The sequence below is a fragment of the Pseudonaja textilis genome, chromosome 2 (genome assembly GCF_049901715.1).
Source record: "Pseudonaja textilis isolate UNSWEBS1 chromosome 2, rPseTex1.2, whole genome shotgun sequence".
Lineage (NCBI taxonomy): Eukaryota > Metazoa > Chordata > Lepidosauria > Squamata > Elapidae > Pseudonaja > Pseudonaja textilis.
In genome coordinates, this window is record NC_141991.1 from 176144053 (window position 1) to 176160138 (window position 16086).

Below are 16086 nucleotides of genomic sequence, written 5' to 3' on the forward strand. Positions count from 1 at the left end.
ATTTTTGTAATTATTGCCCATAAAGGACTACAAATTTTCTTTCAATTACAGCTGGCAAAAATTTGTTTCAAAGCATTCAATTTCATTTTCACTAACATTTTTCATTTCAGACCAATCCATCTTTAAGGATTTAATTTGCGTTCCCATGTATTTAAAAGATTTATATGGCCGCCCATCTTAAGCACCTTTGGGCAGCTCACAACAACAATAATTACTGGCAGATTCCATTTTCACTGTCTTTAGTGGAAAACATTAGCTTTTCCCAATTGGCTGTCTCTTTCCTGAATCGTTTTCAGTTATTTGCCGTTAATACTGACTAAAGATGACAAATTTAGGGAAGCTTGAGATCAGGGGCAAGAACTGTCCTTTCCTTGTGTATCAGTTAAATTTATGATCCATGCAATTTAACAATATACTTATTTATATAAAAAGCAAAACTGCAGAAATGAATTTCTGCTTTTATTCCAGAAGAGAACTCAGTTCTTGAGTTTACTGCCTTATTTTTTTTCCCCCTCCCATCGAACTGAAGTTAGAGGTTAGTTCGGTTTGGCAAAATAGAGGCTGGCTTTCAAACTCAAAAGTTGTGGTAGTGTTTCTCAGCAGTAATTTCCTTGAATTCTCAGAATAATTTGCTGAGTATGCTTACACGATCTCAGATACCAATTTTCTTGTTTGAACATTTTAAATAGCAATTGTCCTCTGAACACTGATGGTGTTGCTTAGTTTGGGTAATGAAATGTCTGCAAGAAAACAAGCTTAGAGAGCACCAAGGATCCCTCAACTGTTCTCTTCAGCTTGTCCCACCAATCCCAAGGAAGTTATGAAAATATAAACTTTCTTTCCTCCTCCAGGTCCTACGGAGTATGCAAAATATGTAATTTATTTCTGAATCAGTCTGCAGAGAGGGATGAATAGCTTCGGAAACCATTGAGATTAGTGAGATCCAACTCAGCAGCATCTCCAGATAAGCCCTTCACTATTGAAATATGACTTAATTGCCTTGTTAAAGTGTTTCATTTTGCAAATGACAACATCTCTAAGCTGTCCTAAGTATGAACAAAAGAGTTATTTCTTCGATAGTGCTTGCGTTTCTACAAGCATTGTTTCATTCTGCATTCTTCCCATGTTTTCAAAATGCTCCTTTAATTCTTACACTTTCAAACTATATACACTGCTCAAAAAAATAAAGAGAACACAAAAATAAGACATCCTAGATCTGAATGAATGAAATATTCTTATTCAATACTTTGTTCATTACATAGTTGAATGTGCTGACAACAAAATCACACCAAAATTATCAATGGAAATCAAATTTAGCAACCCATGGAGGTCCGGATTTAGAATTACACTCAAAATTAAAGTGGAAAAAAACACTACAGGCTGATCCAACTTTGATGTAATGTACCAATCTTATTTCATTCTTCAACGCAGTGACTAAATTAGTAGACCAGCAAAATACTGTGCACATAGTATATTTAGATTTCAGCGAGGCATTCGATAAAGTAGACCACAACCTGCTTCTTAGTAAGCTAGAAAAAAGTGGAATAGATAGCACCACCACTAGATGGACTGGCAACTGGCTGGCAAACCGTACTCAACGAGTAGTCCTTAATGGGTCTAAGTCTACATGGAGGGAAGTAAGCAGTGGGGTGCCACAAGGTTCCGTCTTAGGCCCAGTACTCTTCAATATCTTCATTAATGACTTAGATGAGGGAATAGAAGGGGAACTTACCAAATTTGCAGATGATACTAAGCTAGCAGGAATAGCTAACATCCAAGATCCAGATGGATCTTGACAGACTAGAACACTGGGACATATCTAACAAAATGAAATTCAATGTAGAGAAAAGTAAAGTCCTACACTCAGGCAAGAAAAACCAAAGGTACGCATATAAACTGGGTGAAACCAGGCTCAATAGCAGTAACTGTGAGAGGGATCTTGGAGTCTTAGTGGACAACCAGCTAAACATGAGCCAGCAGTGTGCAACCGCCGCCAAAAAAGCTAATGCAATCCTAAGTTGTATTAACAGAGGGATACAGTCAAGATCAAGGGAAGTACTAATAACACTCTATAAAGCCTTAGTAAGACTACACCTAGAGTACTGCATCCAGTTTTGGTCACCACGTTATAAAAAAGATGTTGAGGCTCTGGAAAAAGTACAGAGAAGAGCAATCAGGATGATTAGGGGACTGGAGGCTAAAACATACAACGAATGGTTGCAGGAACTGGGCTTGGCTAGTCTAGTAAAGAGAAGGACCAGGGGAGACATGATAGCGGTCTTCCAATATTTGAGGGGCTGCCACAGAGAGGAAGGGGTCAAGCTATTTCCTAAAGCTCCTGTAGGCCAGACAAGGAATAATGGATTGAAACTGAACAAGGAGAGATTCAACCTGGAAATAAGGAGAAACTTTCTGACAGTGAGATCAACCAATGGAACAGCTTGCCCTCGGAAGTTGTGGGAGCGCCATCACTTGAGACTTTCAAGAAGAGATTGGATTGCCATTTGTCAGAAATGGTGTAGGGTCTCCCACTTGGGTGCGGGGTTGGACTAGATGACCTAACAAGGTCCCTTCCAACTCTGATTATCTGTATCTGTCCTCAAAATGAGGCTCAGTAATGTGATTGATGTGCCATCCTGGATGAGCTGCACTACCTGAGCCACTTGTGTGTGTTGCAGATTCCATCTCATGTTACCACCAGAGTGAAAGCACCGCCAGTATTCAAAAGTGACCAAACCATCAGTCAGAAAGCATAGGAACTGAGAAGTGGTCTGTGGTCACCACCTGCAGAACCACTCCTTTATTGGGGATGTCTTGCTAACTGCCTATGCTTTCCACCTGTTGTCTATTCCATTTGCACAACAGCATGTGAAATTGATTGTCAATCAGTGTTGCTACCTAAGTGGACACTTTTCACAGAAGTGTGATTGACTTGAAGTTACATTGGGTTGTTTAAGTGTTCCCTTTATTTTTTTGAGCAGTGTATGTATTTGTATATAATTTCTCTTATCAGTTTTTGGAAGCACATATTTTTAATATCTGCCTCCTCATGCAATTTTCTTTAATACATTAATGTTCATATTCAGGTTTCTACAATTTGTGCATATTTTCCAGAGAGAGATACATATCAAGTATTAGTTTGAGTATCAGTGTAGAAGCATTAATTGTGTTGCTTCATATGACCCACAAGCTTCTACATTCCTTCCTGTTTTATACCGTATCCTTGTTGCACACGCTTATCAGGAATATAATATACCACACCAAGGTGAATTGCTAGTAACAGTGATAGAAAAAGCCAAAACAAACAATAAAAAATATAAAATGTGAAAGGAGGCCAAGGCCATTGTTTTGATCAAATAAAATCATTGTGCCATGGAGGGCTATTCTCATCACCTCTCTTAAACTCATACCTACTAAAAAGTCCTTGGATATATACTGAGAAGCATTTTTTGCTGAAGCTGTGTAAACAATGTTCCATTCTGTTGCTTTTTTAAACACTTACCTCCGAAAAACTCTCAGTTCACAGCCTTTGATGTGCCAGAGCACTCTCAAGGACTAAATTCAAGAGAATGAATGCCTTATTAAAAAATTAATGCAACAATACAGGTTGTATCAAATGTATATCACTAATTAGGTTTAACCCCATGGGTTCTTGGTGGTTTTCAAGTGAATCCTTATCCATTTATATCCCCAAGTAATGTATGGTGGTATTATAATTTCCCTTTACATTGGATAGGTTCAAATGATAATCTCAGTTTAATGAATGAATCTTGTAGATGTGCACTCAATTCCTTTGTTCCTCTCTTTACTGTAAAAATGAACAAACCAGCATCTCTTCAGTTAACTATAATTTCCATTTTCACCCCACCAATCTACAAAGGTGAAAGATTTTAGGCAAACCAGGACATGTTGTAAGTCAACTTTAAGACTTCTGCGTATATTCTGGCTTATACTGAAATTATGATCCAGCATCCCAGATCTGACAAATTAGGGAAGTATGATTAGTGGAATATTAATTAACACCGGATGTTTACTGTCTTGTAAAAATGAGCAGCACGTCTATCATTAATGTTGCTCATATCTCATTTTAGGAATAATATAATTGTTGAATATTGCAATAATATTTGTTATCGAAAATATCCTCCCTACAGCAATTTATTTCCCTACCACACAAGTGGCTGAAGCTCTTGACCTTCAGGATGAAGTTGATAGTACATAGTTAATCCCTGTACCCTTGGCTTTGTATTCTTGATAGTTCCAATTGTGGGGTCAAGGCTATTTGTCACACTATTTATGCCATGGGACAAAGTTAAGTGTAATATCTTGAGTGTGCGGCTTGATGGATGACATTTGAATTGTAAATTAAGAAATTTCACACAATAAACTGGCAAATTTTTGTTTTAGTATCTCAGGGAAATTTCAGGGTGATTTCTAAGGAATTTGATTTCAGTAAAGTATGATAAAGATTGCAGTCTATTGGAAATTGCACCAATCTATAATTCTGCAAGGTTTCTTTTCAAATATAAAACTTTCCTTTTATAATTTGAATCTCTGCCTGCCCAAAGTCCATTTTCTTTCCTATGTAAGCTGTATAAATCATTCCTGTGTAATCCTGGGAGAAAAGAGACATGTTGTGGAAAAAGGATTTTTATATTCTCCATTGCTTTGAGTATTTCAAAAGCAGCCTTGTTAAAATGAGAAAAGTGATCAAACTATGAAATCATTTCCTTCTGTTTGAAATATTTTACTCAGAGGGAAGAAAAGAGCATAAAGAGGACGGGGAAATCTCTTCTGTTTTGACTCTGCCCCAAGATTCAACATTTCAGCAATTCTGTGGGATGATGCCATTTGCCAGCTCCTGAATGCTCCAGCCAGAGGTTCAAGTCATTTCAGTCATAAGGAAAAACAATGAACCCTCTTGTGAAACTCGACTGGACTCCACATCACTCATGCCATCAAGAGTTCCCCCCCGCCCGACTTTTAGGAGAAAGGGGAGCTATCTTCTTGGAGCAAAGCTTTGGCTGGAAGGAAATGGCAGACACAATGTCAGGCCTTTTCTGAGACGGATATACAAGATTCTCTTGTTTGGCCTTTGTACATGTGCAGAAGGGTATATGAAAAATACTTTTCTGTTCTTTAGAAAGAATTATTCCTCTTCCCCCTCTCCCTTCATAAGGGATTGACTTCAAAGAGAGAAGGAGAGAGGGAGGGAGTTGTTTGAATTGCTGGGAGGAGGTTAAATTAAAAAGCGGTATAATAAATCTCTGATTTTACAGTCTAGTACGAAGACTGAAATGGGACTTAATTCTGTATGTGCTTGAATTATTTTTTTGAAGAGCTCTACATGTGTTACTATTAGAACCAGTTTGCATTCTGCAAGTATAAGCAGCTGGGGAGCTGTCATTAGAAATTTTTCAGCATTAGACAATGAATCAGAGAAAGAAGTTTTTTTATGTAGTGTACATATCTTCAGCTTTATCTAGCCCTTAGTTGTGTCATTGTTATCTATTTCCCATTAAACCTGATCTATTTGTCAAAAATTTTCCTCTTTCAAAATAATACAACTGTTTCCTTCCTTCTTTCCCTCCCTTCCCCTTTCTTCCTTCCTTCCTTCTTCCCTTTCTCCCTTCCTTCTTTCCTTAAATATATTTTGTCTGAAATACTGGTGCAACAACTAGTACAAATACTGGTGCAACAACTACAAAAAAGCCTGTCTATAATTTCTCAAAACTGTATTGTATACAAGGCTTCCTGATGTGTAAACTGCATGCTCTTTGGAAAAATCCCAAGGATAATCAGCTTTTAAATATGAAGGATAACCAGCAGGTTAAACTTCTATTTGTTCAAACGTATCGAATATTTTACTTTAGGAGAACCTTGACTCTAACTTTCATCTGATCTAAATCTGGAAAAATCTAAATAAAAGTACTGTAGTCCCAGACTTTTAAAATAGTGGACTTAGTAATAGATTCCAAAAATAATGCTTTCAACACTAAATAGGAACAACCCTTTGAAACAATTGAAGCAAAATATGCATAGGTAGCACAATTCAAATAAGCTAACATGTCAAGAAACAAAAACTATGGATTTTGGGTTCATTATGGTAGCATAACTATGATTATGTGTGTTAATTCTAATCAGCTTCAGTTATTTGTAACTAAGTAATGGAGACCTCTAAAACAACTCAGCAGAATAGATTTTATTTGAACATTCACTGCTTTGTTGGGCAAAACATTAAAAAGATTTACTTAGCTGCCTGAAGGGCAGAATATCCCCCCCCACCACCCAATATGGCACCCTGCACCTATCACCCAGCAATGATCTCTTTTTGATAGTCCAAAGTCATTTTATACAGCCTTATTAGTTAACTTTTCATCCCAGACCTTGAAAAGCGTCCCCCTTTTTCCATATTATAATTATAAAATAAAGAATGATTCCCCAAGCTTGCAGGATTGTAATCTTTGCCTTCCTAGTAGTATCCTGTGTATATGTGTGTGCTAAATTTCAATTTTCATCCACCTTGACTAGTGCCAGAATTAGCATAATAGATCTGGAAGAGATCAGGCTGTGGACTTTGGGACAGGTTAAAAGGTTAGCTTTAATAATAAATACAACTTACAAAGACATTATTCATAGCACAAAAGTCTATTTGAACAGTCAGGGATAATTAAGTAATAAAGAACAATAGATGAATAGTAAATTTCATTTTTGATGGTCCCCTTTTCTATTCTGGACTTTTTCTTATCCCAGAGTAGTTTCCAACAAGATTACTGTCTGAATGTAGAATGTATATATTTATTTATTATTTATCTAACTACTGTGGTGACATAGTAGTTAGAATGCAATATTGCAGGCTAACTCGGCCAACTGCCAGTTTGATCCTGACCGGCTCAAGGTTGACTCAGCCTTTCATCCTTCCGAGGTGAATAAAATGAGGATCCAGATTGTTAAGGGGAATTATGTTGACTCTGTAAACCACTTAGAGAGGGCTGTAAACCACTGTGAAGTGGTATATAAGGCTAAGTGCTATTGCTATGGTTATTATCTAGATCAGGGGTGGGCAAACTTTTTGTCTCGGGGGCCACATTGACTTTTAAAATTTGACAGACGGGCCGGGTCAGCACAAGATTTTTTGGGAATTGCCCCCCACCACCCTCCCCACCCTTCTTCTCTTCCTTCCCCTCCCCTCGGAGGCCCCCTGAATCAAGAGTTGCTATCGCCGGCGCAGCTCCGCACGGCTCCAGTCCCGCATTGCCTTGGGAAGGGAAAGGCAAAAAGGAAGAGCCACGGTGGTGCTTTGCAACGGCAGCAGAGGCACCGGGGGCTCAGGCTCAGCAGCTCCTGGTTTTGCTTTTCCTTTCCCAAGGCAATGCGGGACTGGAGCTGCGCGGAGCTGCGCCCACGGTAGCAACTCCTGACAGCCCCAGCCGGACACCTGAGCGGAGCCTGGGCGGAGGGAAAGCAGTGGGCATTCCCTGGGCGGCGACCTTGGCCCCGCCACCAGGGAAGCGGCTGCCCAGCTCCGTGTTGTGTGTGCTATTTTATGGCGTGTGGCGCGGGGTCTCTTGGCCGGCCCCAATTTTTTTTTTCAGAGGGGAATTTTTTTTTCAGAGGCGGGCCATATTAAAATGACCAATGGGCCAGATGTGGCCCGCGGGCCGTAGTTTGCCCACCCCTGATCTAGATCAACGATGTCAAACTCGATCCCATTGCGGGCCGTATCAGGTTTGGATGGCTGGGGTGGGCGTGGCCTGATCATCGTGGCTGACTGGGTGGGCATGGTCAGGGTGGGCCGGGGCAGCACAGGCTGATCTATCACCGTATCCAGGACAGCCCCGCAGGCCAACTCTGGATCTATTGCTATTCCAGCCCGCAGGTTTGACATGTCTGATCTAGACAGAAGAATACTGTTGATTTAATAATTTTCTGTCTACAACCATTTCTGAATGAATGATAAAAATACTTGTTGGACTCAGGTAGTGGTACAAAGACAGTTTCAATTTGGGGCCAGTCATTCTGTCAACCCTGAAAAAACTCTTTCTCAGCCCAATCCACCTCACAGAGTTGTTATTGTGGGGAAAGCAGGAGGTAGAAGGTGCATTGGATATGTTTGCCGCCTTGAGTTATTTGTAAAAATAATAAAGATGGGATACATATTAAATAAATTAAGCATATAAGAAAATTATCTGAAGATAAATCAATGAACAAGGTAGTTCAATTGTTTCACCTTACTCCTTTGTAAAATTCTTAAGGCAGAGCATTGAAAGCAGTTGTATAAAGCCATTCTGTCACCAAGTGACAGAATATACAGTGATTTCAAAGGCATTATATTATATGTTTCTCTGCAGAAATGATAGGGTAGATTAACTTCCTGTATGTTGGGGCTGCTGAACTTATTTTTGGCAAAACAAATTCACTCTGAATAAGCTTGTCAGAGTCTACATGACAGGAGTGAGCAGGGCAGAACGCACAAAGCCATATATTTTCCAAAACCTTTTTCTACATAAAATCCATTCAATCATGTATAAACACATTCCACTTAGTTATATACATTCCTTTCTCTTTTTACGTGCAGATAGACATTTTAGTTAAGACTTTTAATTAATTGGATTTATAGCAAACAGTGCGTGATACTTTCACATTGAAAGATGGGAAGGGTTTAAAACAATTGATTTTTGCCATCTGCAGCACAAACTTCCTCCATCTGAAACTGTCCACTATGTGATAGTGTTACTTTGTGTAACAAAGTACTGATACCAATGGAGGTTCTTCTCAGGCATCCTGTGATCTAGAAAAGTTAGTACAGTATTAAATTGTGTGTTGCTCTGGTTTGTAATTAGAAAAGGTTTAGCACAGGAGTCCCCAAACTTGGCAACTTTAAGGCTTGTGGACTTCATTTCCCAGAATTCTCCAGCCAGCATATCTGGAGAATTCTTGAAGTTGAAGTCCACAAGTCTTAAAGTGGCCAAGTTTGGAGATCTCTGGTTTAGCAAAAGAGGGTCCACTAAATGGGGAAGCTCTTCGGCTGCAGGGGTATCTCATAATGCAGATAGTCCTTGATTTAGAACAGTTAATTTAGTGACCATTCAATGGCACTGAAAAAAGTAACTTATGACAATTTTTCAAATTTACGACCTTTGTAGCAGCTCTATGATCACGTAATCAAAATTCAGATGCTTCAGATGCATATTATGACCATTGCTGTGTCCCAAGGTCATGTGACTCCCAAGGTCATGTGATCCCCATTTGCAACCTTTTGGCTAGCAAAGTCAAAGGGGAAGCCAGATTCACTTAACAACCTTGTTCCTAACTTACTGACTGCAGTGATTCACTTAATGCTTGTGGCAAGAAAGGTCGTAAAATGGGAGTAAATTCACTTAACAAATGTCTTTCTTAACTACATAAATTTTGGGCTCAGTTGTGGCTGTAAGTTGAGGTCTACCTGTACCATCATCTACTATATTGTGAATAATACATTTCAGCTCGTATTCTATTATTTATGTAAATATCAGACCTTAATCTCTTGCATGGCAATACCCCAATACTACAAGATACATTCCTCCCATCCTTGATATATTTTTTCAAATTTGGATCTTGTTTGTAAAAAAACCCTCAATGTTATATAAGAAGGGAACCTTTAATTTATCGAAAGGGAAAAGAACTTGTTGAGGAAATTTATTGTGTGTGTGTGTATGTATGTGTGTGTGTGTATATATATATATATATATATATATATATATATATACACACCGTGTTTCTCCAACAATACGGTCTCCACCAATAGGAAGCCCCGGCATGATTTATTGGCATAAAATTAAGCCCCTCCCCACAAATTAAGGCCCATATTAAACATGCAAAATGGGGGGGAATGGCAGGTGGGACTTGCCGTTAGGAAGTACTTTGTTGCATGCCCGGATATGGTGCTGCCTGTGTTGGGGTGCCCAGCGCAACTGACAGGTGGGCCCTCCTGCCCGGCGACAGAACTCTCACCAAGGCAGCGAGCGCCTCCCCGCCAGGCCCTCCGCTCATCCTGCCAGGGCCGCACCAGGACCGCGCCAGAGCTGTGCGGGCTGGGCAGAGCCAGGAAACACCCACGGCTCACTTTCCCGACTCTGCCCAGCCCGCACGGCTCCGGCGCGGCCCTGGTGGGATGAGCGGAGGTTTTTAAAATAATTCGCTTTACCTTTGAAGGCAAAGGGAAGGCGGTGACAGGAGCGCCTGAAGCCAAGTGTCTCCTCAGGGCTCCGGTTGCAGAGAGGAGCCCTGACTGGCCGCATGTGGCTGCGCCAAATGCTGCAGCATTGCTCTAACGCTGCGGCAGCAAGGGAGAAGGGAAAGCAACAGTGGTGGAAGGTCTCCTGAACATCCAAGCTGTCGCCGCCTGCCCACCCGAGGATGCAAGGGGGGGGAATTAAGTCACCCCCGAAAAGACGGCCTAGCCATTTTTTCGGGGGTCAAAAAAAAAAATAAGGCCAGGCCTTATTATGTGAGAAACACGATATATATAATGCACGTACAACCCCCCCCTAAAAACAGACTGTATAAATGAAATTGATACCTCAGAGCTACATATGTGTTTATATATTTGAAAAAAAAAATCACAAGTTGAATTAAAGGCTAACGGTTATTATCAGTGTAATGATAGATTCAAGATCTAGTTTGGCGCAGTGGTTAAAGGTACCAAGCTGGAAACCAATAAATTCAATTCTACTTCAGCTTAGGACAAAATGCCAGCTGGCTGACCTTAAGCCATTCCCTCTCTGAGGGGTCCTTGTTGCTTAGCTGCAGATGTTTCATTCTTACCAACTAGGTAAGATAATGAGTGAAATGGTCTGCAAGAAAACAACCAAACTCAGAGAGCACTAAGGACCCTTAATTTCGACTTGAATTACAAATACTCTCCTCTACCAGCGTTTACTCTCCCTCAACCCTAGGAGGCAGGCAGTAGCAAGGTTAGGGAAGCTCCGAGAGATGTTAGGTTATACTAAACAACATACAGGAATGATGTCATTAGCAAAGAGGCCACTTGCAGGGAATCCCCTTTCCATGCTATCCTAGTAGTATTAGAAATTTGAATTAAATTATTTACTTTTTTAAAAAACAAAACAAAACAAGGCTTATGTTGTTATGCAATAAATAAATCTGCCTGACTCCGCGTGGCCTACAGATCCTAGAACAGTAGCTAAGATTAAAAACTAAACATTACTAAACAATACAACTGTAGTGAGTAAGGAGGATGACCTTGGTAGGGATATGCAAGCTCCATTGCAAGGTTAACAAGGGGCTGAAGCATTTTTAGGTCCAGAATGACCAAATAACCTCCAGCTCAGACATATGTCTCCCTAATTCACTGAAGTATAAGGAGGGGGAGGAACAGCACAATCAGACTTGCACGATTCTGTTATTATAGCCATTCTGTATAAAAGTAGTTTCAGCCTTCTTGTGGAGATGTTTTGCTGGTCTGGCCTACGTAGAGGGAGTGACAATAACAGTGTAATAAATAACATCCCAAGGACTGAGGATGGAAGGCTAAGTCAACCTTGAGCCTGGTGAGATTCGAAATGCCAAACTATTGGCAGCTGGCAGTCAGCAGAAGTAGCCTGCAGTACTGCATTCTAACCACTGTGCCACCACGGAAGTCTTCTCTTCCAATTCTTAAAGACAGATAGGCACAACAAGGAGACAGTGGATCTGCAAATATCCAGGTCCTGAACCATAAAGGTCCCAAACTATAAAGGACTTTCAAAGTGACAGTGGGCACCTTGTGTTGCACCCAGAAACGAACTGGCAATCAGTACAATTTGCAGAGCAGAGGTGAGACATGGGCAGGTTGATTAACACCTGCATCACTGCTTTTAGCGCAGGCTCAAGTTTCTGGGTAGTCTTCAACAGCAATCCCATGGGGAACACAGTACAGTAATCCACAATGGAGGACATCAGTAACACTGAGAAAAATCTTCTCTCCAGGAAAGATTGCAATTGGTGAATTTGTGCAAAGCCCTTCATAACCACAAGCAGAACTATCTTCAACATCCACAATTTCAAACGGCGGCCTTATGTCTTACAGGACTCCCTGAGTAGAAATCAGCCGTGCACAAGGAAACATGACCATGTTTGAAACCACAGATGAAATATTTGTGGAACTGGAGAGCTACCAGATCCAAAGCCGCTTTATTTTACTGGTATAGAGTCTAAACATTTTTACACATCATGAAAACAGACTGTATAATATGGATAATACTTCTTACTGATCTGTATGCTGACAGTATAAAATGGACATTAGAAGCAACATGTAGCATTTCCATGAAATAGAGGTTGTCTATTTTGAAGAGGGTGGGGGAAATTACATCTGAAAATACTTACCAAGCACAATGACGACTGTCTTTAGGAGACTCATCATGGTATCCCGGTTCCTGCGAGGCCCTGAACTATGTCTTGACATTCTCATAGTCCTCTGGCGCACGTATCCAAAGATATGAGCATACAAGACCACCATGACTACAAAGGTGACCAAATTGAAAACAGCCCAGAAGACCAAGTAAGAGTCGCTATAGAGTGGTGCCATGTTAGAACAGTGAGTGAGATCACAGATACAATTCCAACCAACGCTTGGTATAGCACCCATGACAATGGCCACAGTCCAGATGACCACAATTACCACCACCACTCGCCGATTACTCATCCGCGTATGGAGCTGCATACGGAACACGGTGATGTGCCTCTCAATGGCAATGGCCAATAAATTGGCAACTGAAGCAGTCAGGCTGGTGTCAATGAGTCCCTGACGAAGGAGCCACGTGCTGACAGTCAATCTTCTAGTGTTGGGTCCTGTGTTAAACATCAGGTAAAAATATGCCAGCCCTGCAAAGAAGTCAGCAGCCGCTAAGTTAGCCATTAGGTAATAAATAGGAAAATGAAAACGCCGGTTGACGTAAATGGCCACCATCACCAAGAGGTTGGCTAGCATGATAAAAACACAAACTGTAATCCCAAGTCCCATTACAAGCTTGCTCACAGTGTTCCATTCAGTTGCTAGACTTTTCCCACTTTGGTTATAAAAGAAGGCAATGGTTTCATTGTAGTAGCACTGAGGTTCATTCATGCCTGCAGACTGGAAAAGAACAGAAAGCAGAATCTGAAGTTAGAATGAGAAAGTGCTGAAGTGTCAGAGAAAGAAAAGCTGTTCTGGAGCAGGGATCTCCAACTTTGGCAAAGCTGACTGAGGAATTCTGGGAGTTGAAGTCCACAAATCCTAAAGTTGCCAAGGTTGGAGACTCCTGCTCTAGAGCAATGTTTTCCAACCTTAGCAAGTTTAAGAGGTGTTGGACTACAGCTCCCAGAATTCCTCAGCCAACATTGGGGAATGTCTTAAACTTGCCTAGGATGCTCTAGAATGTTGAGCAGTTTTATAAACAAAGGAGATTATGATGACATCTCAAGTAAAATTGGGGCTGTAAAATGTTTTGAAAATGATAGTGAGGTGTTTCTATGATAGACACGTTGGTGGAAGAAATTTTATATAAATTAACAGATAGAAGTTAAATAAAATGTGCTGTGTCTGTCACTTTATTGTCATTTTATTTGAACTTTTCATTATTTTATTATTAAGATACTTTGACTAATGGACAAAGCTACCTACTGCCACTTTCACATTGTGTAATATACAAATAACAACGTATTTGATACAATCCTTTAAAGATGAAATAATTTTCTGACTTGCTGTATGTACCCGGTAGATTTTCCATTTCTTACATGGTATAAAAAGAGAATATTCAGGAAATGAACCTTTACAATGATACTATCTTCGCCACACTCTTCTGCCAATGTCTTCTTTTTGTGAAAGCTCTGCAGGTAGGAAACGGGTTAATTCTTCTGCTCGCTATTTTTGTCAACCTTGTGATAGGAATGGATTTTTTGCAGAGGAGAATTAGCTTTAACCACGGAAGCTCTAGCAAGAATATTGGAATCCTTTTAAAAAATCAGTATTTTAATGTTCCCTCTGAGTACATCTCAGAAAGAATCTCTATGGGCATAAGTTCACATAAATTAACAGACAGAATAGGGTCTACTTTGTACACAATTCCTTCTATATGTAGAATGTACCAAGAATGCCTAGGAGAGGCAGAGTAAATGTATCTATTCCCATTGTGCCTACTCATACTTGGTGCTCTCACAAAAGAACCCCGGAAGAGGGCGTCTCTGTCTTGTTGCATCTTTTCATAATTGTATTTATGAAGAACAATCAGTTTGAAAACTATAGAAAGCAAACATCTTTGTCAAAATTAGTGCTGAGGGCAGGGAATACCCAGATTAACTTTGCAAGTGCTGATCTTTCTTGATATACAGTCAACTAGTTTTTCTTTCCTTTCTTCTTGTTAGAAAGTCAACAGGAGAAGAACAAAACTGTGCTCTGGCTTGCACTGAATGTGCAGTAGAAGTGACGAAATTCAGAATTGCCTTTTGTTAAGGCAGTATGGAGGCATCTAACTTGCAAGAGAAATGATGTTGGAGGTGATGGTGGTTGTGAGAGAGTCGGGAGCAAATAACTGTTATCACTACAATGATCCTCACTGCCATCCAGCCTCTTTTAGGGACTGTGAAATTCATATACCCCCATCTCCTCTTCCCGTTACTCTTCCACAATATTGACTACTCACAATATGAATATTACACTGAAGTCTTTTCTTGTTTTAAAGTAATGTTCGCTTGTACTTTTTACATTCCTGTTAACATGTACTTTTTACCTCCTCATTTCATATATGGTCCCTTCTGCAAACCTCTCATTTTGTTTTTAACTCTGTCAAACTATTAATAATACAGATTGAAGCTTTACCCTAAGTACAATAAGAAAAAAAAAGAGCTATTATTTGTGTCATACAGATTGGTAATGTGCTAAACTTTTAGGCTTCAAATATTTTTCTTATTCTTTTTGGAAATGTGTGTTTCTCCTACTGCTGCCCACCAGAAATCAGAGAGCGGATAAAGACTGTATTTTGGGGCAAGAGGAATACCACAGTTTCTGGTATCCATTCTGCTTCCTGTTTTATACTGTATCTTCATGTCCATCCAGACTTTGCACTAACTGCCTAAAACTTCAATCCTTGGCATAAATGTACAATTTAGGTGTGCATTTATTTATTTCAATAACAAATAAATGAGCAGAACTATGAGAATATTTTATTGCAATTCTGTTTCTTTTTGTAACCTATCTAATATTTCCTGCTATTGTGTAATTTTTGTCTAGAGCAGTGTTTCTCAACTTCAGAAACTGTAAGATTTGTGCACTTCAACTCCCAGACTGGACAATCCAAAGCTGGACAATCCAGAGCAAAGGGAATGTGTGTTACTGTAAACAAAATAAAATTAGGAAGTGACACAACTTATGCAAAAGGTCACAGATCTCATTGGAAGCTATGATTACAAACAGCCACTGTCCCTATTGGAAACTATGATTAAATCCTCCACAAACCACTTGTTTAAAAAAAATGGAAGAAAATGCTGACCTTTCTTACTATTTATGCATTCTGAAATTACTACACACACACACACATATACACACACACAAAGATGAGTTTTTAAAAAGGGGAAAACAATATGTTTTAGGGAGAGCTAAGAAAAGACAAATGAATATAACTTATAATGCAAAGTGTGACATTCTGAAAGGGATAATTCTAACCTTTTATTCCTACAGATCAAGGGCAAGTTTATGACTTGTGGACTTCAACTCCCATAATTCCTGAGCTAACATGACTGGAGGAGGAATTCTTGGAGTTGAAGTCCACAAGTCTTAAAGCTGTCAAGTTTGAAGACCCCTGCTATAGATTATAGAAATGTTATAGCATACTTGCTTGTTGGAGTTGTGTTAAACTGAATTGTCCAGTGGCATGTGTATAAACCTTATACAAGTTTGCTTGTTTACTTGGTTTTTTTATCCAAGAAATACAGTGCATTGGTAATGTGAATGTGCTGTGTAAAAGATTTCTGGTTCAATGGCAGCAACCCCAAGAGCAGTTGAAAAAATGTCTGTCTGGAATATCATCAATATAGTGGACTAAATAGACCAAAGGTCTTCAAGCTTGGCAAGTT

General features: G+C 39.8%; 1 protein-coding gene across 2 annotated transcripts in view; it reads right to left on the reverse strand.

Annotated features, from left to right (window-relative positions):
* LPAR1 (lysophosphatidic acid receptor 1) overlaps nucleotides 1-16086 on the reverse strand; it is a 68030-nt gene that overhangs the window by 15233 nt on the left and 36711 nt on the right. The window contains exons 3-4 of one of the 2 annotated variants that reach the window (XM_087926529.1): nucleotides 12364-13111; nucleotides 4259-4612 (exon numbers count right to left, since the gene is read on the reverse strand). In XM_087926529.1, the coding sequence (XP_087782655.1) occupies nucleotides 4494-4612; nucleotides 12364-13111 (867 nt within the window). In that variant the 3' untranslated portion in view covers nucleotides 4259-4493. Of the gene's footprint in view, nucleotides 1-4258; nucleotides 4613-12363; nucleotides 13112-16086 lie in introns of those variants that run through there. The other variant, XM_026713463.2, reaches the window with a different exon arrangement.